The 26,351-nt window shown below is 39.9% G+C and overlaps 3 protein-coding genes and 1 long non-coding RNA gene across 6 annotated transcripts; 2 read left to right on the plus strand and 2 right to left on the minus strand.

Annotated features, from left to right (window-relative positions):
• Nucleotides 1-113: 113 nt before the first annotated feature.
• Nucleotides 114-10,515, plus strand: LOC108825452 (UDP-glucose:glycoprotein glucosyltransferase). Its single transcript, XM_056993981.1, has 37 exons — nt 114-294; nt 382-726; nt 826-979; nt 1,097-1,268; nt 1,412-1,485; nt 1,672-1,768; nt 1,849-1,961; nt 2,060-2,175; nt 2,473-2,530; nt 2,835-2,987; nt 3,093-3,191; nt 3,289-3,453; nt 3,620-3,688; nt 3,777-3,865; nt 3,988-4,150; nt 4,361-4,498; nt 4,601-4,706; nt 4,816-4,910; nt 5,008-5,120; nt 5,225-5,435; nt 5,556-5,624; nt 5,746-5,891; nt 6,305-6,406; nt 6,502-6,649; nt 6,959-7,015; nt 7,094-7,224; nt 7,364-7,452; nt 7,528-7,880; nt 7,977-8,063; nt 8,199-8,263; nt 8,571-8,673; nt 8,773-8,931; nt 9,048-9,178; nt 9,249-9,302; nt 9,380-9,494; nt 9,814-9,966; nt 10,083-10,515. Exons 1-37 carry the CDS (start codon nt 149-151, stop codon nt 10,275-10,277), a joined length of 4,833 nt encoding a protein of 1,610 aa, XP_056849961.1. The 5' UTR covers nt 114-148; the 3' UTR covers nt 10,278-10,515.
• Nucleotides 10,489-13,026, minus strand: LOC108825454 (uncharacterized). Of its 2 annotated transcripts, none has more exons than XM_018598740.2 (12): nt 12,723-13,026; nt 12,523-12,649; nt 12,294-12,448; nt 12,133-12,202; nt 11,929-12,031; nt 11,716-11,833; nt 11,544-11,625; nt 11,392-11,453; nt 11,234-11,306; nt 11,064-11,147; nt 10,910-10,990; nt 10,489-10,823 (listed from the first exon to the last, which is right to left on the minus strand). In XM_018598740.2, the coding sequence occupies exons 1-12, from the start codon at nt 12,872-12,874 to the stop codon at nt 10,656-10,658; spliced, it is 1,275 nt and encodes a 424-aa protein (XP_018454242.1). In that variant the 5' UTR covers nt 12,875-13,026; the 3' UTR covers nt 10,489-10,655. The 2 variants fall into 2 exon arrangements, with proteins under 2 accessions (XP_018454242.1, XP_018454243.1); XM_018598741.2 differs by having other exon boundaries at nt 12,294-12,421; nt 12,723-13,019.
• On the plus strand, nt 13,008-13,506 carry LOC130499666 (uncharacterized). The gene is made up of 2 exons (XR_008938553.1): nt 13,008-13,121; nt 13,258-13,506. It is a non-coding gene; the product is annotated as an uncharacterized LOC130499666 (long non-coding RNA).
• A 1,370-nt stretch (nt 13,507-14,876) lies between these two features.
• Nucleotides 14,877-22,100, minus strand: LOC108825457 (uncharacterized). Of its 2 annotated transcripts, none has more exons than XM_056993980.1 (11): nt 21,940-22,100; nt 21,739-21,821; nt 21,105-21,292; nt 20,039-20,774; nt 19,394-19,581; nt 18,284-19,094; nt 17,018-18,179; nt 16,034-16,926; nt 15,700-15,955; nt 15,281-15,623; nt 14,877-15,210 (listed from the first exon to the last, which is right to left on the minus strand). In XM_056993980.1, the coding sequence occupies exons 1-11, from the start codon at nt 22,017-22,019 to the stop codon at nt 15,070-15,072; spliced, it is 4,881 nt and encodes a 1,626-aa protein (XP_056849960.1). In that variant the 5' UTR covers nt 22,020-22,100; the 3' UTR covers nt 14,877-15,069. The 2 variants fall into 2 exon arrangements, with proteins under 2 accessions (XP_056849960.1, XP_018454244.2); XM_018598742.2 differs by having other exon boundaries at nt 16,034-16,929.
• Nucleotides 22,101-26,351: the final 4,251 nt, after the last annotated feature.

Raw genomic sequence — 26,351 nt, forward strand, 5'->3', positions numbered from 1 at the left:
TCGTCGCGGAAGAGATTGGCGACTAATCAGATGCGTCCACGTCATACTCAGTGTCGTGGCTTTTGATCGTTAATTACGAAAATAACCTTTTTGAGTTTAATGAATACACTTCCCGGCTCGTTTTGGGTTTCTCTTCTCCGTCGTGGAAATGTGGACCAATCTGAGATCCGTGCTCTGTGCATTACTTCTCCTCTTCGTCGTCTTCACCGTCAACGCTCAGAATCGGAGACCTAAGAATGTTCAGGTGGCCGTTAAAGCTAAGTGGCAGGGCACTCCTCTTCTCCTCGAGGCTGGGTAAATCCTTTGTTTCCTTTCCTTTCGATCTTCATTGTTACTAAGTGAGATTCTCACTCGATTTTTTTTTTTTAAAATTTGTAACAGAGAGTTGATTTCGAAAGAATCGAAGCAGCTTTTCTGGGAGTTCAACGAAGCTTGGCTTGGTTCCGATGGAGACTCCGATTGCAAATCTGCTAGAGATTGTCTCCTCAAGATATCAACACAGGCCTCGACGTTATTGGCGAAGCCCGTGGCTTCTCTTTTTCAATTCTCGCTTACTCTGAGATCCGCGTCGCCCAGGGTTGTGCTCTACCGTCAATTGGCTGATGAGTCTCTCTCTTCCTTCCCTCACGGAGATGATCCGTCCGCTAGTCACTGCTGTTGGGTTGATACTGGCTCTTCCCTGTTTTACGACGTTACCGATCTTCTCGCCTGGCTCGCTTCTCCTACGTATGCACTGATGTTCTCTCTTCTTTTGGTTAAGATCACACGATTTGATTTTTGTTTTTTGTTTTTTGTTTTGCTAAGCTGCATTTCGTTTGATGACAGTGCTGGAGGTGCTGCTCAAGGGCCTGAGCTCTTTGACTTTGATCATGTTCATTTTGATTCAAAAGCTGGAACACCGGTGGCTGTTCTATACGGGGCTGTTGGGACTGGTTGCTTTAGGGAATTTCACCTCTCGCTTGCTCAAGCAGCTAAGGAGGTCTCTCTTTTTATTACTGTCTTGATAAAACTTCAGGCTCATTTTCCGGGGATTCCATTTCTTAGCGTCTTTCTGCGTTTGTTGTATGGATTCTAATGAAGCCTTGGTATCTTACAGGGGAAAGTTACGTATGTTGTTAGACCAGTATTACCTTCTGGTTGTGAAGGCAAAACGAGACCCTGTGGTGCCATTGGAGCAAGGGATAATGTTAGCTTAGCTGGTTATGGTGTGGAGCTTGCTTTGAAGAACATGGAGTACAAGGCAATGGATGATAGTGCTATAAAGAAAGGTTAGCGTTTGCTCACTTTTTGTCTCATTTCGCCACTGAAACTTCGAAAGGAAAAGCTTATTTTTATCAGCTACTTGTTCCCTATCTTCTTTCTGTTACCTGTGAATTTGCCACCCTTTAAGTGTTATTGCTATGAGTTTCAGGTATCACTCTTGAAGATCCGAGGACTGAAGATCTTAGTCAAGATGTTAGGGGTTTTATATTCTCTAAAATCCTGGTATGTTTAATTTGCAACGTTAATAGAATAGTTCTTCAAAACATTTTAAAAGATGTAGCCCGTTTGATTTGCATGTATGCCCACACAAATATTTTTTTGTTTGTTTGTTAATGGATGTGAGATGAATGTAGCAGTATTTCATTTTTTGTTGGGTAATCATTTGGGTCAGCGATTCTTGTTTCGCAGGACAGGAAACCCGAGCTAAGATCAGAAGTCATGGCTTTTAGGGATTATCTCCTATCATCAACTGTATCAGACACGCTTGATGTTTGGGAGCTCAAAGGTAGTTATGCATCCTGCATGTTTTGGCTTTGGTGATAGTAGAAGTTAAGAAGTGTTTTCTAATTTTCCTTCATTCTACAGATTTAGGACACCAAACAGCCCAGCGAATAGTCCATGCCTCTGATCCTTTGCAATCTATGCAAGAAATCAATCAAAACTTTCCAAGCGTTGTTTCTTCGTTATCTCGCATGAAGGTATGCCATTGTTTATTAATGCTGTGGTAACCTTAATCTGTTGGTCGAATTGTTTCTTTTGGTTCTTCTGATTTTAACTGTCTGGTTCACTTGCGCAGCTCAATGAATCAATAAAAGAAGAGATACTTTCAAACCAGAGAATGCTTCCCCCTGGCAAGGCTTTGTTGGCTCTTAATGGTGCCCTGTTAAACATTGAAGATATGGACCTATACATGTAATACCTTTTTGCACATGGTGATTTTGTCTTGATCAAGGCATATAGTTAAATTCATGGTCCTTTTCTTGAAGTGAGAATGTATTTTTCCTTCGCTTTGCTTAAGTCCACTTTAGCTTGAGTATGGCCAGAGCTAGTTTCCCGTCTTTCGGTTCACTGCTTCACTTACATTTTTCGATATCTGTTCTGCTGTGTTGATTTTTGTTTGGCCTTCCGTTTACTCCTATTAATAGCTAATATGTTTACATCGTTGGTTATAGTTCCTTTCTAATGATTCTCTGATCCTTTTGCCTGTAGGTTGATGGATTTGGCTCATCAAGAGTTGTCCCTGGCCAACCAGTTTTCAAAGCTCAAGGTACTCTATACCGACTGTGTGCGCCTAAACATTTAGGCTAGTGCTGTATGAAACATTTTGTAAGAATAGTCTTAAATTGTTTAGAACTTAGCCTTCTTTGCCTGTTTTGCTATCTCTCACACACACACCCCACTTCTTGTTTGATGCATGTACAACGCCGAAAGAAAAATTAAAGTTCGAGTTTATATAACATTGGAGGAAATATTGGAATGATACAATTTTGATGAATATTTTCGTCTATTTAGGACACTGAGCTTTGGTTACTCTTGTTATGGATGTGCTAACATATATATACAACTGTCAGATACCTGATGGAGCCATACGGAAACTTTTACTAACTACCCCTCTCCCGGAGCCGGATTCATACCGGGTTGATTTCCGTTCTGAGCATGTTAATTATCTCAACAATCTGGAGGAGGATGATATGTACAAGCGCTGGCGGAGTAATATTAATGAGGTAACCAGTACAGCTGGCATCTTGATAATATAGGATACTTATATGATAATTTTGTGAGCAGTATGCAATCTCTAATTGGTTGTGTTTCTGTCACGTTGTATTAAGATTTTGATGCCTGCCTTCCCTGGGCAACTACGCTACATCCGAAAGAACCTATTCCATGCAGTTTACGTTATTGATCCAGCCACTGTCTGCGGTCTTGAGGCAAGTCTCACATATGCCCTTTTCTGGCACTGCCGGGCCGTCTTCTTTTATTCATGAGTTCAGAGGGTTTGAACTGACTATTGTTCGATTTTTACAGTCCATCGACACACTCAGATCTTTATACGAAAATCAAGTCCCTGTGAGATTTGGGGTGATATTATATTCCACTCAACTAATCAAGAATATCGAAGATAATGGTGGTCAAATCAAGTCTTATGATGCAGAGACAAATGCCCAAGTTAAAGAGGACATATCCACTATGGTATTCACCTCTCTTTGGAATATAAGTTTACTGCTATCAATTTCCCAACGTTGAATTTTTGTTTTCCGCATTAAGATGCTTGTTTGTATTATGTTCTTGTTTATTGTTTTGATTGAGCATGAAACTAAGAATGAATTTGTTTTCTGATGATAAACACTCTTTGCAGATCATACGTCTTTTTCTGTACATCAAGGAGCACCATGGGATTCAAACAGCTTTTCAGTTTTTGGGAAATGTAATAGACATTAATACTTGCTCATAGCTAGAAGCGTCTTGAAGTATCCCAAACATTTGTTGCGTAACATCTTCAGGTTGGTTCACAGGTAAACAGATTAAGGGCTGAATCTGCTGATTCTTCCGAAGAGGAAACTGAGCAACAGCATGTCGATGGAGCATTTGTTGAGACAATTTTGTAAGTACCATGGATATTTAGAATCACTATTATACAATCGCAGATCTATGTTATATCTATTTTCGAAGGAAATTTGGATTGTATTCCATAGCATTCCTAATGTTGGATCCTTTCTATTTCAGACCAAAAGTTAAATCACCCCCTCAAGAGATATTGCTGAAACTGCAGCAAGAGCGCACTTTGAAGGAGGCATCTGAAGCAAGCTCCTTGTTTGTATTTAAGCTAGGTCTGGCGAAACTGAAGTGTTCATTTTTGATGAACGGCCTCGTCTTTGATTCTGTTGAGGTACTTTTGTGCATCTTTGTTAATATGTAAGGTTCTGATATCTTGACAGTGCTTATTGCAAATCTTCATAATGATTGTACATACAAACCATTTGCTTCTTTGATATGCATCAAATTTCACGTCTGCATACTAAGAGCTTTTGACTTTTAATCGCTATGATTTTCTTAAGCCTATTGGAAATTGGTTCATGATGTTTTCTCTTCTCTCCAGGAAGAAACTCTTTTAAATGCCATGAATGATGAGCTTCCCAAGATACAAGAACAAGTTTATTACGGCCAGATAGAATCCCGAACTAATGTTTTGGACAAACTGCTTTCGGAAAGTGGTCTTAGCCGGTATAATCCACAGGTAGGGAGTTTTACTGGCAGCATTTTTTTTTTCTAATTTGTTTACGTTGTTCATTTCTGATTCGAAGAAGAGTCTGCCTTCTCATTATTGCATTGTTTGTAGATTATTAGCGGAGGAAAGAACAAACCCAGATATGTCTCACTGGCTTCATCCACCAAGAGTGGGGAATCTATGCTGGATAATATTAACTATTTGCATTCTCCTGAAAGTAAGTAACTGTACATTTATATAGTCAACAGCTTATTGTCCATATCCCAGGTGTGCGACCTTCTCAGGCAGACTTACTTGATATATACCTTCTTATCTGACAATTCCAGCTTCAGACGATGTAAAGTATGTGACTCATCTCCTTGCTGTTGACGTCACCACGAAGAAAGGAATGAAATTGTTACATGAGGGTGTCCGTTACCTGGTTAGTTGATATACTAATAGCTTCCTGTGACGTTCTTTACATCTCGACCCTCGGTTGGATCCACCCATGTTATTGATGTTCTTGCATTTTCATTCAGATTGGAGGTTCCAAAAGTGCTCGTCTTGGAGTTTTATTTAGTAGCAGCCCGAATGTTGACCCATATAGCCTTCTCTTTATAAAGTTCTTTGAAATAACTGCATCATCATTGAGGTACGTCAGTTTTTGTTTTCATGTGATTGGTGATGTGTGCTTACAGATTGTCATTTCCTACCCTTAATCTCTGTTTGTTAAGTTTGCTGTCTAATTGTTTGCAGTCATAAGGAAAAGGCCCTACATTTCTTGGATAAACTTTGCTCGTTTTATGAGCGTGAATATCTGTTTAAAACATCAGTGGAGTCGGGTGGTTCTCAGATGCCAATTGATAAAGTCCTTGAGCTTGCTGAGGAGTATGGGTTACCTTCTAAGGCGTACCGATCTCGTCTCGTAGAATCTTTGGATGAGGAGTTGCGTAAGCGTATGATAAAGGTATGCTGCTTTAGAAGATTTCCTATCATGCCTGAAAGAACATTGACCCAAGAATCTTCAGTTTTCCTCTGAAACAGCAATGATGTTAGCGATGGTTTTTTGCTCACTATTGTCATGTAGGTCGCCCAATTTTTATCTTGGGAAGTTGGGCTTGAATCTGATGCAAATGCAATAATTTCAAATGGAAGGGTAAGTAAACCAATTTTTATCTCTCTCTGTTCAATATATATTTTATTATATACCTATTCTTAGTAATAGTTTCAATCGTACAATTACGAACCTTCAGCATACTCAATTATATATTTGGTAGGTGATTTTTCCTGTGGATGAGAGAACATTTATGGGTCATGATTTGCACCTTCTTGAGTCGATGGAGTTCAATCAAAGAGTAAAGCCTGTTCAAGAAATTATTGAAGGCATTGAATGGCAGGGTGTGGATCCTGATTTACTGACTAGGTATCTCTTTTCATGCTTTAGCTGTTTCTCCTTCCCTTGCGCGCATAGTCTTGTCTACCAAACTAAGGCTTCAAAAAGTTTTTTTTTCCCACCTTGTTCTTGGCGAGCAAAGCTTCTTTAGCTACACATTTCATGGGATATTGGCATTTTACTCGCCCTGTGCCTTCGAATTACCTACGGATCAGATCCTTTTTCTTCTCCATTTAGATGTGGCTCTTGCTGCTTGTATTTTAATTTTGGCTTTATCTCTCTCTAGACTGATAATTATTCTCCTATCTTTTTCCTCAAGAAGGGATGATCTCATGTGTGTTTTGAAAATAGCTGATAGGATATAACTCTTGTAGGAATAGTCCCTTGTATGGTTTGAAAAATAGCTGATAGAAGTTTGTTTTTCTCTTTTGTCACACTTGCAGTAAATATTTTAGCGATGTCTTCATGCTTGTGTCATCTGCAATGGCAACACGTGACCGTAGTTCTGAAAGTGCACGCTTTGAGGTGTTGAGTTCGGAATACAGGTATGCAAATTGGGTCAGTTGGTAGTTTCTTTCCTTTTTTTCTATTGTGTTGGGAATCTAAGACTGTAAGACTAAGATGTCCATACGTTTTGTAGTGCGGTTATGCTGGGAAATGAAAATGCAACTATACACATTGATGCTGTTGTCGATCCTTTAAGCCCTACTGGTCAAAAATTAGCATCACTTCTTCAAGTTTTACAGAAGCATGTTCAGACAAGCATGAGGATTGTTCTGAATCCCATGGTGAGTAAAACGTATACGGTTATTTGGAAATTATGCAAATGTCAAACTTATTGTTGTGAGCCATGTAGATGTTCAAAGGGATTTATTCTTACGGTCTTTAATTGGTTACTGTTACTCTTGCTGAGATATATATATATATATATATATATATATATATATATATATGGTCTTACAGCTGCACTACTGATGCTGTTAGTTATGGAGATATTTTATGTATATTCTGTTTCAGTAGTCACTGTTTCTTACTGGGAGAAACATAACATACATATTTGTTCATGTGTCTGACCTAGAGTTCTTAATTCTTCTCAGAGCTCCCTTGTGGACATTCCTCTGAAGAATTACTACAGATATGTCTTACCCAATACGGTATGAAAGATCTTTAAATTATACGGCGAACCGGTTTTGTCCACATTCCTGATCAAATACTTATTTGTTTTTTTTCAGGACGATTACAGCAGTACAAACTTTGATGTAGATGGGCCCAAGGCATTTTTCGCAAATATGCCATTATCCAAGACACTTACCATGAATCTTGACGTTCCAGAGCCATGGCTTGTTGAACCAGTAATTGCCATGTATGATTTTCCCCTAAAAAGAAAATGGGATTATGATGTTATAAGATGGCTCAAATTTTTGCTTGTTGAGCCATCTTATTTTTGGCTTATGCCTAACTTTCTACTTTCTTTTCTCTCTTCCGGATTTGTCCATGTCCAGTCACGATCTCGACAATATTTTGCTTGAGAACCTGGGAGATACCACTACGCTGCAGGCAGTTTTTGAGGTTGAATCTCTTGTCCTTACAGGTTAGCTTTTCTAAACTTACTCTTCTACGCTGCAGGATATTGTTCATTTTATTTATTGACATAATCCTTGCGCAGGTCATTGCTCGGAAAAGGATCATGAGGCTCCTCGCGGCCTTCAGCTCATTTTGGGAACGAAAAATAAACCGCATTTGGTTGATACACTTGTAATGGCTAATTTAGGTTACTGGCAGATGAAAGTATCCCCGGGGGTTTGGTATTTGCAACTTGCTCCGGGTAGAAGCTCTGAGTTATACGTTTTGAAAGGAGGTAATGATGGGAGTCAAGATCAATCCTCGTTGAAACGTATTACCATCGATGATCTGCGTGGAAAAGTTGTTCATTTAGAAGTAGTTAAGAAAAGGGGTAAGGAGCATGAAAAGCTGTTAGTTCCTACAGACGGTGATGATGGTCCGCAGCAAAGCAACGAAGTAAGTACTTACTCCTTCAGAAGATTTACCTAAAAAAAGACTATTGGTCTTTGAAAACGCTGGTTATTAATTCTTCGATGATGCCTCTTGCTATAGCGGGGAAGCTGGAACTCAAAGTTCTTGAATTGGGCGTCTGGTTTAGTTGGTGGTCGTCAACAATCGATGAAGGAAGTTACCAAAAAGGTGAGTAGCTTCTGTAATATGACTCACTCTTTTACATATTGTAAGCTTATTGCATCTCACTTATGCATGATTTAACACGTGGATTACATTGCAACAGTTTTAATCTTGTTATTTCTCTTTTTTTCGTCCTTTCAGGAGAACGAGAAGGGTGGGCGACATGGTAAAACGATAAATATATTCTCTATCGCTTCAGGACATTTGTAAGTTCAAGCTTTTTTCTTGACTGTCTGACCACATACACTGATATACATTATACAGTCAATTGTGTTGAGCCATTATGCTTGGAAAGGAAAAAGAATTAACCATACCTACATGCGCCGAGACATATTAGATAATCTTAATTACTTGAGTGCTTCACGCATATTAAAAAGAAAATCATGTATGGTAATTCTACTTCTATATATATCTTGTGCACTAAGAGTTTTAAGTTATCATGCGAAGAGAAAACTTTAAGATATAATATTTTGAACCATTCGGTTTCTGATGCCTAGATACTGCATATGACAGATATGAGCGTTTCCTTAAGATCATGATTCTCAGTGTCCTGAAGAACACTAATCGTCCTGTAAAATTCTGGTTCATAAAGAATTATCTTTCTCCTCAATTTAAGGTTTGTTCCTTTTCTTCTTGGTATACACGTAAGTTTGGTGTTTGTGTCTATTTATGTTAACCACATCAACTTAATGCTTATCGCATTCTACCCTTGCAGGATGTGATTCCACATATGGCACAAGAATATAACTTTGAGTACGAGCTGATTACGTACAAATGGCCTTCCTGGTTGCATAAACAGAAAGAAAAGCAACGAATTATTTGGGCCTACAAAATCCTTTTCCTTGATGTTATATTTCCTCTCTCATTGGAAAAGGTACGGCTGATCATTTGATGTTTTCATTTGTTACCTGCGATTTTTATGCTTGGAAGATGTCAGAATAAGACATTAAACACGCTGCTAGTGTAAGACATTCTACACGTATTCTGTAGGTTATATTTGTCGACGCCGATCAAATTATAAGGACAGACATGGGCGAACTGTACGATATGGATATAAAAGGAAGACCTCTCGCGTATACTCCTTTTTGTGACAACAACAGGGAAATGGATGGCTATCGGTTTGGAGACAGGTAACCGCTTATCTGTTCTTTTTGTAGGGCTAATTGGTTTCCTTACTAACATTCTCATTTACTTGGAACAGGGTTTCTGGAGAGAACATTTACGTGGTAGGCCATACCATATCAGGTAGACCAACGAACTTCACTTGAACCTTGATAAGTTGCTGCTATTTCCATTATTGATGTGCGTTGTTCTGTTTGTAGTGCTCTGTACGTTGTTGACTTGGTTAAATTCCGAGAGACGGCGGCAGGAGATAATCTAAGAGTATTCTATGAGACGCTTAGCAAGGATCCAAACAGTTTGTCTAATCTAGATCAGGCAAGTTGTTCAATATGGCTTCTACATTTGGTCTAGTTAGCACTAAGATATTTTTCTTGTTGATCGAACCATCGTTTTCCTTTATTTGGAAATTATCCTAACCCGTTTTCTATATTGCCACATTCGTTATATCTGTGCCTTGAACCCAATAGTTGAAAAAGGGACACTTTCATTGACCTTCTGTACCCTGCTCTTAGTGTCGCATTGACCATACACTATATGCTCTGAATCTTTATAACATTCTAGTACTGGTTTAGGGTTATCTTCCTGAGTTCTAGGCTCAAACTTGTTAATTGTGGCATGGCGTTATCTTTTTCAGGATCTTCCTAATTATGCTCAGCACACTGTTCCTATATTTTCACTTCCCCAAGAGTGGTTATGGTGTGAATCATGGTGTGGAAACGCCACCAAATCAAAGGCTAGAACAATAGACCTGTGCAATAATCCCATGACAAAGGAGCCAAAGCTTCAGGTATGGCTGGTGTAAATAACACACTAGTCTAGATGCTTCCAAGTTTCCCTGTAAAAGCTATTTTCCATTTATACAACATTGATAAGCATTTGTTAAATGTAATGGTTCTTCTGCAGGGTGCCAGAAGAATTGTAACTGAATGGCCCGATCTTGATCTCGAGGCACGGAAGTTCACAGCAAAAATCTTGGGTGAAGATTTGGAACTCAACGAGCCAGTAGCTCCTGCTGCTATAGACACGCCTAATCCTCCTCCATCAAGCGACATCTCTGAAGATTCAGAACAAGACTTGGAATCTAAGGATGAACTTTAAATGCAGGTTCCTGTAGCTTTTAAAGAGGAGAAGATAGCATCACGCGTTGTTATTTTCAATGGATGGGCTAGATAAGGCTTCTAGTCTTTTTGTACCATTTTCCAAGACATAATATTTTCAGCAGAACTATAGTTTAGCAGGGAGAGTGAACAAACAACTACAGTTCGCAATGTTAGATTCAACATTATCTGAAGATTAACACTTATGCAGGTGAATAATATCAGTATAATATGGTTTATTCACCACTCAAATAATAACAAAAGTGGAACAAATATTTGTATCTACTGTTTGATATCATACATTCAATACAGTATTTTAGTTGAGACGATGGACTCAAAAAGACCATACAAAGATTACATAACGCCTCTTCGTCCCAAACTAAGCACATAACAACACTGGCTCCACAGCTTTGTAGGGAGGCGGCAATACATTGTGCACATCAGCAAACACATCTTCTTCTTCAATCTCTGGACTTCCAGAAATAGGGGAGTCCAAGACAGAGTCCGGAACCGCCTTCAAGCTTTCTTCCAGCAAAGACCCAACCGTCTGCAATATTGATGATCTCAAACACTCACACCACACAAAACAGACGTTCTAAGATGTTACTAACGAAACTATCTTACACTCCTCACCTTGCATTCTTTGAAAGCAGCGTCTGCTCTTCGCTTCCACAAGCTATTTCCATTCTCTGAGTGGAAAATGTTTAGCAGAGGCTGCAACGAATTGGAACATTTTCAGTTCATACACAAGGCTTGTATTAGTTTTCACACAAAACCTACTGCTTACCTTCACTAAATCTCTCACATTAGGCCTCCCGTTTCCCTGTGTTCCTAAGACAGAATCTGCATATACTTGATATTGCTCAAGAACCTGCCCAACATTCAGAGACATCAGAATTTTGTTTCTTCAGCAAATTGGCAGAGAAAGCAACTGAAAAGCTGAATATTCCATGGAACCTGTCTGCGTGTAAGACCACTACTTGGAACACCATAAAGTGCAGTATCAACAAGTCCTAGAGTCTGCCAGGGGCTGTCAAGGATTGACAGCGAATCAAGAAGAAAAGAGAGGCTTTGATATAGAACTCAGATCAAATGGGCTAAAAATCTTCACATACTTGTTGTATGCAGCGCGGCCTACCATGACTCCATGAGCTCCTTCCCTCAGTGCAGCGTTTACCTTATAATCAAAACATATTTCTCAGTCTTACTCGGCTAGAAACCATGAGAGCAGAACAGAGATCTAGTCTCTAATATACAAGATGGTCACCTTAGATACAGAAGTAATGCCGCCATTAATTGTGAATTTCAAGTCTGGGAAGTCACGCACAAGGGCATAGTAGTACTCGTACCTAAACTACGCCCAAAAAAACAGGTGATGTCAACGACATGCTTACTTCTCAGAAGACGGCAACCAAGATGCAAGTAATTGTAAAACATACTTTAGAGGAGGGATTCTCCGGTTATCAGCAGGGCTTATACCACCAAGAAGTGCCTTGCGCGAATGAACAATGAAATGCCTAGTTGGTGACAGAGTAGAAACCTTGTAAACAAAGTCACCTAACAGTAGAAGGAAAAGATGTATTAGTACATCCAGACACAGCCCATACACGAGACTCCAGAAGGCATTTGTAACAAACAGAAAAAAAACTCACAGAGCTCATCATAGGAATCATGATCGTCTACACCAATTCGACATTTCACAGTAACAGGGACGTTGGTATTATCAGCAATGGCAGACATTGCCTCTCCAACAAGCTTTACAAACAAAAACAACAAAGCGTGAGCGAGAGGGACCATCCTAAAGAAAGAGCAGATACATAAATCTTGAAAATCAAGTAGAGGAGTAAGCAACAGACCTTGGGGTTGAGCATGAGGGTAACACCAAAGCATCCATGTCCAGCTACCTTAGGGCTAGGGCATCCACAGCTATCTCAACAAGAAAGAAAACAAACCTAGTTTAAGCTTCTTGATTCCATACGCAATACAGAGCAAAAAAAAGAAAAGAAAAGAAACTAACTTGAGATTAATTTCATCGTATCCGTAAGGATGAGAAAGCTTAGCAGCTTTTGCAAGGCTCTCCACATTGCTCCCTCCAAGCTGAAGAACAATAGGATGTTGCTGCGGAGAAAACGCCAAGAACCTGTCCTGATGCAACACAAGAAGGAGACCTGTCTAGCCAAGGACAAGGACAAGGACAAGCCGACAGTCACTGAATCAGAACGAGTTTTAAGTAATAATAAAAATACCAAATTGGTCTGCTGGTGAATAAGAGTTTGAGCAGCAATCATCTCAGTGTAAAGCCAAGCATGTTTTGTTATGATGCGAGCAAGCGTCCTGTAATGATTGTCTGTCCACTCCATCATCGGTGCGACGCTGGGAGGAGCAAAAGGGTGAGGACAAGAATCAAAGAAAATAGATGGGGAGCTGAGAAAGAGAGAGAGCAGACCTGAATAAAGGAGGAAGATAAGGAGATGAAGAAGTGGTGGAGAATCTTGCAGCTGTGGCTTGTTTGAGCATCGGAGAATGAAAACGACGGAGAGAAGAAGAACACTTGAACATCTCTGAGACATTAGGTCGAACAGTTGGTAGGCACCACATTTAGACTTCCCTCCTCGGAGAAGATAACAAAGCGAATGTTGGAAAGTGGAAACAGAACCAAATGTGTTATCGTAGTGAAGATTGAAGAAGTTACCAAACGACGTCGTTTCCTATATAAAATTAGCCAAGAAATAAAAAAATAACCAAATGTTCCTATGTTTTCACTTCCCCAAGAGAGGTTGTGGTGTGGGAACGCCACCAAATCCATGGCCAGAACAATCGATTTATGCAATGATAATAGCTTCAGGTAAAATGGTGGCTTGTCTAATAACACACTAATAATCTTAGATGCTTCCAAGTTTCCCTGTAAAAGTTAGTTTCCATATATAAAACATTGATAAAGCAGTTGTTAAATCTGGTGGTTGGTTCTTCTGCTGCTGCAGCTACATACAAAGCCTAATCCTTCTCCATCAAGTGACATCTCTGAACAAGACTAAAAGCTTAGCTGGGAGAGTGAATGAAGAATTATGTTGCAATCAATGTTCAACATTATCTGAACTAGATAAACCTTATGCAGGGGAATAATATATATCAGTATAATAGGGTTTAAGATTCACTACCTAAATAATACCAAAAGTTTATGATTAACAAGTAATGTATATTATGTTTGCAATATAGATCTCAAAGACTCACCACACAATACAAACTTTCGAAGATGTTACTAAAGAAAACATCTTACACTCCACACCTTGCATTCTTATGAAAGCAGCGTCTGCTCTTCGCTTCCACAAAAGCTATTTCCATTCTCTGAGTGGAGGAATATGTTTAGCATACAAAAAGGCTCATGATACCGCCTTTCTTCTTTAAAACAAACATACCTTCACAAAATCCATCACATTATGGAACCTGTCGGCGTGTAAGTCCACGTACTTGGAACACCCACCATAAACTGCAGTGTCAGGGCTCTGATATAGAATTCAGATCAATCGACTGGGTCAAAATCTGCACATACTTGTTGTACGCTGCGCGGTCTACCATGACTACGGGAGCTCCTTCCTTCAGTGCAGCGTTTTACCTTACAATCACAAGAGTTTGAGCAGCAATCATCTCAGTGTAAGTAAAGCCAAGCGTGCTTTGTAATGATGCGAGCAAGGGTCCTGTAATGATTATTTGTCCACTTCATCATCGATGCAATGATGGGAGGAGTAAAAGAGAAGGCTCTAGTGAGGACAAGAATCAAGAAGTTAGCTGGGGAGCTGAGAGAAAGGAAACCTGAATAAAGGAGGGAGATGAGGAAGTGGTGGAGAATCTAGCAGAAAAATTTGGTTGTTTGAGCATCCGAGAATGATAACGATGGAGAGAAGAAGAACACTTGAACATCCCCGAGACATAAGGTCAGAACAGTTTGGTAGGCACCACAATTTAGTCTCGTCGGAGACTAAATGACTGTTGGCACAGTGGAAAAAGAACAAATGTCTAATCCTAGTGAAGATTGAAGAAGTTACTGTAACTTGATCTATAAGGCTGGGAGGTTGGAGAATGTTGTTGGATGGTATCACTCCCACCCGGGATACGGATGCTGGCTCTCTGGTATTGACGTTGACGTTTCTACGTAGAGGCTTAACCAACAGTATCAAGAACCATTTCTAGCTGTTGTTATTGATCCCACAAGGACTGTTCTGTTTCAGCGGGTAAGGTTGAGGAGATTGGAGCATTCACAAGGGTATAAGCCTCCAGATGAGCCTGTTTATGAGTATCAGACTATTCCTCTTAATAAGACTGCAAACAGGTTACATATATACACACTTGAGTTTTCTCATTGGAAAGCAGTATTCTTATGTCTGACTTTTTGATTTTCTGGCAGTACAACTATTCATTGGATATAACATACTCCAAGTCATCTCTTGATAGTCACCTTCTGGGTCTCCTGTGGAACAAGTACTGGGTGAACACTCTTTCTCCTTCCCCATTGCTGGGTAATGGAGACTATGTTGCTGGACAAATATCAGAGACTTGGGTAAATATGGCCTAGAACAGAACACGATAACAAGTCTGCTACTGAAAAGTTTTTTTTTGCTTAAATCTTAGAAAAACTCAGGTCTAATAATGTTATCTTAAATAAGATGAAAGCAATGCAAAATAACAAAGATCTGAGCATACTCAGAAGACTTGTTCAATAACAGACAAACTTGGAGCTAGGCTTGTTTGTGCTCTCTCCCCCCCACCAATTCCTCCACATGTTCATCCGCTTTTCCTTAAGCTTTTTCAAAGAAGGTTTGGAAATCTTCATGCTTACTGAAGAGATTCCTGGTGATCATATGAACTTCCATCAGCAAGCATGGGAATTTTCTTGCAAAATATTCCCCCACTTTCGTTCGGCTGCCTCCAACGATGGCCTAACACAACACAGACATTCATATTAGGTTTTGTAAAATGCTTTTGATATGTAGGTTGTAGAAGACAAACCTTGACATCGCCAGGAAATTTCTCTTCTTTTACGTGTACAAGAGTATTACGCACGAACCGTACCAAATCAATCAAATGTCGACGGTTGTAGCGAGGACCGTTTTCCTCTGCTTCTTTCTCGTCCATGAAAGATACTAATTTCTCATCTAGTACCTCATCCCATTCATATTTTATACCCTTGAAAACCTCTTTTTCGCTCTTATTCACCAACATTATTAAGCTTGCGTACTCCTTACTTTGGGTTTTCATTGTCCGAAAGCTTTCACTAGCTCGCTCTAAAAGAAGGTTCCTCTTATCTTGCGTCCAAAAGAACGGATGAGCAAGAGCTTCTTTTGCAGTCGGACTGCAAATAGTTAAACACTTGTGAGACAAAAGTTTAACTCAGTACTGGATAATAAGAAAAGGGAAGATGACACTACCGGAGCTCGTAGTTGAAATTAGCCAGCGCCTTCCAAAGATAATAAGCTTCTTGTGGTAGAAGTTTAAGTTGGTAAATAGTAGTCTGGTCCATCGTTCTTGTCTTGAAATCTGATTCATCTTTGTACAAAGGTCTACGCGCTAGCATGTATACCACAGTGAGACCAAGTGCGTAAATATCGTTTTCAATCCCTTGATAGGTTGTCTTCGACGACTTACGAGGAGTTTGCTCTGGGGCTGGCCAAATCCCTGTTACACCTGAAAGTTTTACAAAGAGAATAACACTTATTTGTTGTCAAATTCTTACATTAAATGTGTTGATAAAAAAAAACTTACTCATGGATTTGTTAGTGCGATGCCTGCTCAAGCTAAGATCACCGATCTTTGCAGCTACATGATCACCATTATCCTTAGATACTATAAGGACGGTCTCGGGGTTCAGATTGCCATGGATATAATACATATCGTGCATATCCGCAACACCCTGAACCAAATCTCTGATGAGAGATACGAGGAGACTTGTTGGATACCCCGTTCCTTCTTCCCACAGCTTATTCTTGCTCTTAAACTCCTTTAGAAAAGAGATCTGCTTGTCAGCTAGAGATTCTCTGGCCACTGCTACTTCACTTGAACAAAATCTAATCAGGTCTCCTATGCTGCACTCCCATTTTTCAAAACACATGTACATGTAAGTAATGTCGCTTTCCCGCCCATAGAATCGGAGTATGTACTCGGTGTCACATGCATAATGGTTAGCCATCTCCATAAAAGCACTGGAAGCAACATCTGAACCCTCATCACGATCATCATCTTTTAGATGCTTCCTATTAACGGACACAATACGAGCATCATATTTACCCTCAAAGACTTGAATCCCGTCACTGTATGTAACATGTGAATCTAGGTCAACACCCAACTTGCCAATTTTCAAATTAGTCTTTTCTACTGGTTTTGGCACATCTTGAGTTCCTGAGAGAGCAGTCCCATCATCTTCAGCAGGATCATTCATATCCTTGTCATCTTCACCAGGATCATTCATATCCATATCCTTTGGATCCTTGTTCTCTGGGTTCATTGTCTTCTTGTTCTTCTTCTTTTTATTTTGCTTCTTCTTTGCATTCTTTGCATCCTTCATTTTCTTGCACCAAATGAGACCTTTAGCAGCGACACCAGGTAAACAAACTCCAGAGAGAACACCCATTAAAAACACCCAGTAGTCTCGTTTTTCACTGCTAAGAAAAACAAAAACATACATATAAAGAGCTGCTTATAAACATTCATTCAATTTATTTTTTTAAAAAAAGAAGATAGAACACATACCGATTGTTAGTCTCTCGGGTATCATCTCCGTTGCAAAGAGAAAACGACATGAAGAGAGTGTAATAGATGATGCATCGAGGGAGTATGTGTCGGATCAGAGAAAAACACCTCCAATGGTCTAATGATGTCCCCACTACCTTCTCCCCAAAGTTCTCGTTATGCTTCTTCAATAACTCTAGAACTAAGCTCCTAAGCAGATAAACAAGCTTTATATTCTCCTCTGCGTTGATCGTAGCAAAACCGGTTTGATCAGGTTTCAGTTCCTTGTCATAAGTTTCGTCAGTTGAGCTTTCTATGCTCTGCTTCTTCTTGCACTTGCACGGCATGAAAACACTTTGATTCTTTCCGCTGAAGCCACGTTCCAACTGCTCAAGGTTGTCTGTGAAGTGAGCATCTAAAAGTCTATGAATCTTTCTTTGTTTCACAGACCTCTTCCTGAAGATAGAGTACAGCTTCTCATCACAGCGAACTTTCTTCTTCTTTCTATGATCAAGCAGGTTTTCCTGACGAATGTATTTGTTGATAATAGACTCCACGCTACGTTCTGACATGGCATGTCTGGTATCTTCCCCTATTGATGTTAGGAAATCAATAAGGGACTTTGAACACCATCTGATAAGCACTGTATTCTTGTTTTTCTCCACCGTTTTACAATCTTCTGCATCATCATCAACTGTGTCCTTCAGCTTGGCGACTTGCTTCTGTGACTTTGAAGTGTGTGCAGCATTGAGTGAAGAAGATCTGCGGACATCTTTGTGCCTTAACTTGGTAACTTTCCTTTGTGAACTTTTGGCACCAAGGACATCCTCTTGTTGTTTTGCTAAGTTCGGTTGTGTGCCAAATACATTGTGATCATGTTTTGTGATATCTCCAGAAACGTTACAGGCCTCTCCTCCTGATTTCCCTTCTCCACAACAGCTCTCAGCCGAGCATGCGCAAGTCTCACACGTACTGACATCAGAGGTACATGACGGCTTTGTCTCCTCCTCTCGGACTTTTGTTGCTACATTTGTAGAGCTTAGTGTCTCGGTTATCCATATTCTCTCTTCTTTGCCCTCCATTCCCGTGTAAGGTGCAAAAGCCTCAAAGACACATGTTAGGTCACGGATTCGTTGCTTCGCTATCTTACTTTGTACCTTCTTCCTCTTTGCTGCTGGGGTCCCTATGTCAAAAATGGGCACATCCGAGAAACATTGTTTAAAAACCGATACAACACTTGCCAAATACATACATACATACATACATGACCAAAATCCTTGAGCTTACCTGGTCTGGGGTAAAACTGAGGTTTCACTTCCTTCTCACAAGTCTTGGTTGCCCAGATTTGAGGTTTCACTTCCTTCTCATAAGTTTTCTCATGTGACCTTTCTATTCTCTGCTTCTTCTTCCACGGCTGGGAAACCCTTTCACTCATTCCAATGAAGCCACGGTCCGAACGTGTGTTACATTCTAACGGCTCAAGGTTGTCTTTGAAGTGAGCATCTAAAAGTCTATGAATCTTTCTTTGTTTCACAGACCCCTTCCCGAAGATAGAATACAGCTTCTCATCCCAACGAACTTTCTTCTTCTTTATCTGAGGTATGTATTTGAGGATAACAGACTCCACGTTGTGCTGTGACATTGCACGTCTTGTATCTTCCCCTATTGATGTCAGGAAGTCAATGAGCGGCTTTGAACACCATCTGATAAACACCGTGTTCTTGTTTTTGCCCACCGGTTTATAATCTTCTGCATCATCATCAACTGTGTGCTTCAGCTTGGCGACTTGCTTCTGTGACTTTGAAGTGTATGCATCGTTGAGTGGAGATCTGGGAGCATCTTTGTGGTCAGACAGCGAATGCTTGCGATCAACTGTGTGCTTCAGCTTGGCGACTTGATTCCGTGACTTTGAAGTGTGTGCAGCATCATTGAGTGAAGATCTGGGAGCATATTTGTGCCTTAACTTGGTAACTTTCCTTTGTGAACTTTTGGCGCGAAGGACATCTTCAAAAGTGATGTCTTCTTGCTTTTTTGCTATCTCCCAACATTCGAGAAACAGGCACTCAAATGTAACTGTATCTGTCAGGTCGAGCTTATCCTGCAAACCAGTAGAGTAAGGTTGAGCAGAGAAGAATAACACTTCAAGTGTCATGAAAAAAGTAGTTAAACATTTGTGTAATCACACTTTTTTTTAAAGGAAAAAATGACTATATATAACAAGTTTTAACATATGCTAATCCTTGCGGATATATATTTCATTCCATTCAAGACATCAGATTCATCTATCATTTCCTAAACACATTAAGTTATCAAAACTTCAAGATAAATAGAGGCTTAGGCGTCAAAATCAGGGTTAAAATGAAATAATTTTGATATATATAATGGTTAGAAACATACCCCAGCAGTATCATACTTTTGAATCTCTTCCAAAACAACCACATACTCCTGGCACTGGTTGCATAACCCTTTATTCGGTTTGAGGTGAACAAACTCAGCATGGGTAACACACCCTTCACATACGGAATGTGGGCAACAAAGACAGAGCAGCTTAGGTCTCTTCCCACACAAGTAGCAACTGTGCCATTCTGAAAATTAACAAATTCACAATCAAAACAATAATCCCTCCATAAAGCAAAGCATTACAAATACAGTAATATATACGGACGTTGTCAAATTTGTGTTTGTAAACCCTTAACAGACCCAAAAACACCTAACAAGGTAAGACATTATTAGTTTTCGAAGATTATAGACTTAATTCAATCACCTTTGGCTAAAGAGACAGACAAAAGAAAATGACCCAAAGGTTGTTACTTTGAGTTAGAAATGGCTCTCTGCTAGCATAAAGAAAGAAACTTATACGCAATGATTTTTTTTTTAAAGAAGAAGAAGCTTGAAAAAAAACAAAAAGAAACTTATATGTCTCTCATATCCCGACATAAAAACCATTAAACTAATCAAGAAGAGACATGTGACGGAAGCTCAAAGATGCGTGCCAATTACAAAATAATTAGGAATGAAGGTAAAAAGATTAGCAACTTTTACCGCAGATATAAGAATCATCGCTCTCTTCTGCTGCGTTATTATAATTGTCAACACAAGAGGCATAAGGTTTCACTTCCTTCTCATGCGACCTTTCTATTCTCTGCTTCTTCTTGCACGGCTGGGAAACCCTTTCAGTCTTTCCACGGTCCGAACGTGTGATACATTCCAACTCCTCAGTGTTGTCTTTGAAGTGAGCATCTAAAAGTCTATGAATCTTTCTTTGTTTCACAGACCTCTTCCCGAAGATAGAATACAGCTTCTCATCGCAACGAACTTTCTTCTTCTTTCTATGATCAAGCAGGTTTTCCTGACGAATGTATTTGTTGATAATAGACTCCACGCTACGTTCTGACATCGCATCTCTGGTATCTTCCCCTATTGATGTTAGGAAATCAATGAGGGGCTTTGAACCCCATCTGATAAACACCATGTTCTTGTTTTTGCCCACCGTTTTATAATCTTCCGCATCATCAACTTTGTGGTCAGATAGTGGATACTTACGACCAACTGCGTGGTTCAGCTTGGCGACTCGATTATGTGACTTTGAAGTGTGTGCTGCATCATTGAGTGAAGAAGATCTGGGAGCATCTTTGTGCTTTAACTTGGTAACTTTCCTTTGTGAACTTTTGGCGCAAAGGACATCTTCAAAAGTGATATCTTCTTGCTTTTTTGCTATCTCCCAACACTCGAGAAACAGGCACTCAAATGTATTCGTATCTGTCAGGTCGAGTTTATCCTGCAAATTAACCAGCAGAGTAAGGTTAAGCAGAGAAGAATAACACTTCAAAAATGTCATGAAAAAAAGTATCAGGTGTAGACATAAAGTAGTTAACATTTGTGTTATCGCTTTTATTTAAAGAAAAAATGACTATAAATAACAAGTTTTAACATATGCTACATTTCATTCCATTCAAGACATCAGATTCATCTATCATTCCCTAAAACACATTAAGTAACTGCAACAGACGGGCTATCAAAACTTTCAATACAAGAAGAGGCTTAGTATCAAAAAATCAGGGGTTAAAATGAAATAATTTTGATATATATATAATGGTTAGAAACATACCCCAGCAGCATCATACTTTTGAATCTCTTCCAAAACAACCACATACTCCTGGCACTGATTGCATAACCCTCTATTCGGTTTGAGGTGAATAAACTCAGCATGGTTAACACAGCCTTCACATACAGAACGTGGGCAACAAAGACAGAGCAGCTTCGGTCTCTTCCCACACAAGTAGCAACTGTGCCATTCTGCAATTAACAAAATTCACAATCAAACACTAATCCCTCCATAGAGCAAGTATGACAAATACAGTAATCTATACGAACAGTTGTCAAATTTGTGTTTGTAAACTCTTAACAGACCCAAGAACACCTAACAAGGTAAGACATTATTAGTTTACGAAGATTATAGACTCGATTCAATTACCTTTGGCTAAAGAGACAGACAAAAAAAAAAATGACCCAAAAGGTTGTTACTTTGAGTTAGGAATGGCTCTCTGCTAGCATAAAGAAAGAAACTTATACGTATAATGGATTTTTAGAGGCTATCGAGGGGTGGGGTATACATCACACGGTCTTAGAGTGCAACTCTGATGCATTTTCAATAGCTGACTGGACCTCTACCTAATGGTTCCCTTAGGGCTTCTCTATATCTATCTAGCTCTCATGAAGGTAAAAAGATTAGCAATTTTTACCGCAGATATAGGAATCGTCACTCTCTTCTGCTGAGTTATTATAATTGTCAACACAAGAGGCATGATAAGCTTTCGGACAGTCCCTGAAACGAAAGCACAGTGAGGTTGAGTTAGATGCATACATTTAAATTAGACGTGACAACAATGTTCACATTTATTACGGAAAATTTTTGATTTTTAAGATTATCAAGAGAGACTGACTTGTAGTCACAGAGCATTAAGCTACCACCGTCTTTGCAGACGAAGCACCAGTCTTCCCACAATTTCTCCTTCTTCGCCATCTATTGCCGTCGTTCACTCTCGAGTCGCTACTTGGCGACCTAGCGACGACCGGGAAGCGAAAAATGTCACCTTTTTTTTATTTACTTGTCGTATTTGTTTAATCAATTACCAAGCGTCCAACGTTAGAAGTCGAAACGCGACTTCTGGTTTGCTTTCTCTATTATATCCTTGTCACGAATCTGGGGACACGCACAACTTCAAAGGGTAATATCGTAAAATGAAATACCTTTTTTTAGCAAGTTCTAACGTATTATTTTCATGTGATCCTATTACAAGGAATTTGTTTCTTCTTTATATCCGTTTGGGAAATGTAGCGGTTGCGTTTTATTAACATTTTTGCCATAAATTATTACACAACAAAACAAAACGACACGAAGTAGAAATGAAAACGACAGTGTTGAGAAATTAGCAAAGAAGATCAAGACTAAGTTTGAGACTAAGCTAGGAAAGTAACTGATGACGAGGCACAACTCACGTGACTTATTGGGATTGAAGGACCACAAGACTAGCTGTTGAGGTTCAGTCTGTTAAAGCATATTTTGTCGGCTTCTCTGCAGGAAGTTAACGTTATGCGTCTTTAATGGGTCGTACGGATAGAGCATAGCCAGCTGGAGCATCCGAAGCGCATTAGGTCAAGTGTGAGTGAGTATATATATGTGTTTTAATTCAGAGAGATAGATAAGAGCAGAAAGAGAGCATTTATCAAAGTGTAAGCTTGTAAGTGTTTTTTTGAGTTTGTAAGCTACGTTCAAACCGAGACAGATACTGCAAAGGCCTTGAGGTTTAAATACACTTGTAAACTATGATCTAGTGGATTCTAGGAGACAGTTCCCGGCCCAGACTAACACCCTCGTTAACGGATGTAACTGGGTTAACAATCGCTTGAGTCTTGCTTTGTTTTCTTCTTCTTCACTCTGTTTTATTACTCTGTTCTCGAACTCTACTTTATAAATTCTGCTTCTTCATCGTAAGCGAGTAAAGTTGGAGTCTTGGTGAGTGTGTGTTGCAACAGGAAGGCTAAAGGAGACACCTTTAGGTGGGAGTTTCTTCACATATTGGTATTAGAGCTCAGGTTCTGAGTTTTGGTCTCTGTACGAGATCATGTTGTCACCAAGAATCGAGATCGAGAAGTTCGATGGCCATGGAGATTACATGTTATGGAAAGACAAACTCTTGGCACATATGGATCTTCAAGGGCTGAGCAAAGCCTTAGAAGAGTCTGATAAAGTCAAGGAGAAGGTTCGAGATCCAGATGAAGCACCGGAAGAGAAGAAGGTAGCTGAAGAAAAGGAAGAAGCTTTAGCTGAGAAAATAAAAAAGGCCAGAAGTACCATCATCCTGAGCGTCACTAACAGAGTTCTGAGGAAGACAAGAAAGGAAGAAATCGCTGCAAGGATGCTTAAAGCGTTAGACATGTTGTATCTCGCCAAAGCTCTCCCAAATCATTTTTATCTTAAGTAGAAGCTCTATGGGTTCAAGATGTCTGACAGTCTGTCCATTGAAAGCAACATTGATGAATTTCTACATCTTATAACAGATCTTGAGAACATTGATGTTCAAGTACCCGACGAAGACCAAGCGATATTGCTTCTCATGTCTCTACCAAGACAGTTTGATCAACTGAGAGACACGTTGAGATACGGCACAGGGAGAACGACACTCACTCTGGATGAAGTAGTTGCTGCAATATACGCAAAGGAGCTTGAAAATGGTTCAAACTCAAAGGGGTCTAAAGGTGAAGCAGAAAGTCTATATGCTAGAGAGAAAGGGGAACAACGTGGAAGGTCAGACAATCGAGACAGAAACTCAAGGTCCAAGTGTTGGTCGTGTGGTGAAGAAGGACACTTCAAGGGATCTTGTCCAAACAAAGGCAAGTCCCAAAACAAACCAAAACACCAAGGGAGCGACAACAGAGGAGAGGCTGCAATGGTGAAAGATAACAAGAACAAAGCTGCAGGTTTATATGTTCTGGAGGCTCTTTATTCAACAGACATAAATCTTGAGAATGAATGGGTTTTAGACACATGTTGCAGTTATCATATGACGTACAAGGAGTGGTTTGAAACTCTAAGGGACGTCAGTGGAGGGCCAGTACGCATGGGGAACAAGACAACTTCAAAGGTCAGAGGTATATGAACTGTAAGGATCAAAAACGAAGACGGCTCAGTGTTTCTGTTAACTGGAGTCAGATACATTCCAGAGATGGATCGGAATCTGCTGTCAGTGGGAACAATGAAAGAGCTTGGATACAGTTTTGAATCAAAATAAGGCATCTTGAGTATCCATAAAGATAACAAGATTGTCTTAAAGGGAAAGAGACATGACAAACTGTATCTGCTACAAGGAAAACCTGAAGTTGGTCAGTCATATGCTGCTGAGAAGAAGGATGATGACACTATCTTGTGGCATCGGAGGCTAGGACACATGAGCCAGAAAAATCTCAGTTTATTGGTAAAGAAGCGACTACTGGATATGAAGAAGGTTTCAGTGTTTGATATGTGTGAAGACTGCGTGTATGGGAAAGCAAAAAGGGTCAGTTTCTCAGTTGCAACTCATGATACTAAAGATAAGCTTGATTATGCCCACTCAGACTTGTGGGGAGCACCAGGTGTTCCATTCTCTCTTGGAAAGTGCCAGTACTTCATCTCTTTTATAGATGACTTCACGAGGAAGACATGGGTTTATTCCTTGAAACATAAGGATGAAGCATTTAACACTTTTGTAGAGTGGTGCAACATGATTGAGAACCAAGCGGATAAAAAGCTGAAATTACTAAGAACCGACAACGGTCTTGAGTTTTGCAACACAAGATTTGATAACTTCTGCAAGGAGAAAGGCATTGTAAGGCACATGACTTGTGCTTACACTCCCCAGCAAAACGGAGTAGCTGAAAGGATGAACCGCACTATTCTAGAGAAAGTCAAAAGCATGTTAAGTGACTCAGGCTTACCTAGAACGTTTCGGGCAGAAGCTACACAGACTGCAGTTACACTGATCAATAAGACACCCTCTTCCGCAATCAAGTTTGAAATTCCAGACAAGAAGTGGACTGGAAGAGCACCAGTATACAGCTATTTGAGAAGAGTCGGATGTGTCTGTTTTATTCATACAAGTGAGGGGAAACTTAGTCCAAGGGCCAAGAAAGCAGTCCTACTGGGTTATCCTCCAGGAGTAAAAGGTTACAAAGTCTGGTTACTGGAAGAGAAGAAGTGTCAGATAAGCAGAAACGTAATCTTCCAAGAGAATGTTGTCTATAAAGATGTCATTCAGAGAGGGAAACAAAAGGAAGGAGAACATTATGAGTCTGCAGAAGCAACATTTGACATAGATCTCAGAGAAGCAGGTGATATCAGTTCAGGTGGAGATATACAGAGTGATACAGAGGTCGCAGAACAGGGTCAGCAGGATGTTGAAAATCAAGAAAATGATGAACATAATGTGGAGAATGATCACGACTCAGAACATGATCATGATCAGGAAGATGAGACCAGCGACTCACCTGAGAGCTATCACCTAGTCAGAGACAGAGAATGCAGAACAGTTAGAGCCACTAGGAGGTTTGACACTGAAGGTTATTACAGTGAAGACACTGATGATGAAGAAGACTGTTTTGATGCTGAGTCCCTGATCACCACAGTGAATGGTGACTTCAAAGAACCAACCAGTTACCAAGAAGCTAGAGATGATAAAGACTGGAAATTCTGGAGTGGAGGTATGGATGAAGAGATGGAATCTCACAAAACAAACCACACATGGGATGTAGTTGACAGACCGAAGGGACAATGCGTGATTGGTTGTAAGTGGGTGTACAAGAGGAAGAGTGGAATTCCAGGAGTTGAAAGACTAAGACACAAATCACGCCTTGTTGCAAAAGGTTATGCTCAAAGAGAGGGAATAGACTACACAGAGATCTTCTCACCACTAGTAAGACACATATCTATAAGGATTCTTCTTACTATTGTTGTTGAGGAAGATCTAGAACTGGAGCAGCTTGATGTAAAAACAGCTTTCCTACACGGAGAGTTTGATGAAAAGATCTACATGGAGATACCTGAAGGTTATGAAGGTCAGTTCAAGAAAGGTCAAGTCTGCTTACTGAGGAAAACTTTATACGGTTTAAAACAGGCACCAAGAAGATGGAATCAGAAGTTTGATGGGTCCATGGCTGAACTTAACTTTGTAAGAAGTTACATAGACAGTTGTGTGTACGTCAAGACATGTGAAGATGGCGCGAATGTCTATCTACTGATTTATGTCGACGACATGTTGGTGGCTGCAAAGGACAAGAAGTTAGTTCTGGAGTTGAAGAAGCAACTCAGTATGAAGTTTGA

Source organism: Raphanus sativus, chromosome 9 (assembly GCF_000801105.2).
Source record: "Raphanus sativus cultivar WK10039 chromosome 9, ASM80110v3, whole genome shotgun sequence".
NCBI lineage: Eukaryota > Viridiplantae > Streptophyta > Magnoliopsida > Brassicales > Brassicaceae > Raphanus > Raphanus sativus.

Bases quoted from the DNA above. Each gene is read 5' to 3' on its own strand.
- LOC108825452 (XM_056993981.1), top strand. From the start codon at position 149: ATGTGGACCAATCTGAGATCCGTGCTCTGTGCATTACTTCTCCTCTTC. The intron at 4,911-5,007 runs GTTAGTTGATAT...ATTTTCATTCAG, and splicing joins ATGAGGGTGTCCGTTACCTG to ATTGGAGGTTCCAAAAGTGC. The intron at 8,264-8,570 runs GTAAGTTCAAGC...TGCATATGACAG, and splicing joins TCTATCGCTTCAGGACATTT to ATATGAGCGTTTCCTTAAGA.
- LOC108825454 (XM_018598740.2), bottom strand. From the start codon at position 12,874: ATGTGGTGCCTACCAACTGTTCGACCTAATGTCTCAGAGATGTTCAAG. The intron at 12,032-12,132 runs GTCTGTTGCTTA...TTGTTTGTAAAG, and splicing joins CCCTCATGCTCAACCCCAAG to CTTGTTGGAGAGGCAATGTC. The intron at 10,991-11,063 runs GTAAGCAGTAGG...AATTCGTTGCAG, and splicing joins ATGTGAGAGATTTAGTGAAG to CCTCTGCTAAACATTTTCCA.
- LOC108825457 (XM_018598742.2), bottom strand. From the start codon at position 22,019: ATGGCGAAGAAGGAGAAATTGTGGGAAGACTGGTGCTTCGTCTGCAAA. The intron at 21,822-21,939 runs GTCAGTCTCTCT...CTTTCGTTTCAG, and splicing joins TTAATGCTCTGTGACTACAA to GGACTGTCCGAAAGCTTATC. The intron at 20,775-21,104 runs GTATGTTTCTAA...GTTAATTTGCAG, and splicing joins AAAAGTATGATGCTGCTGGG to GATAAACTCGACCTGACAGA.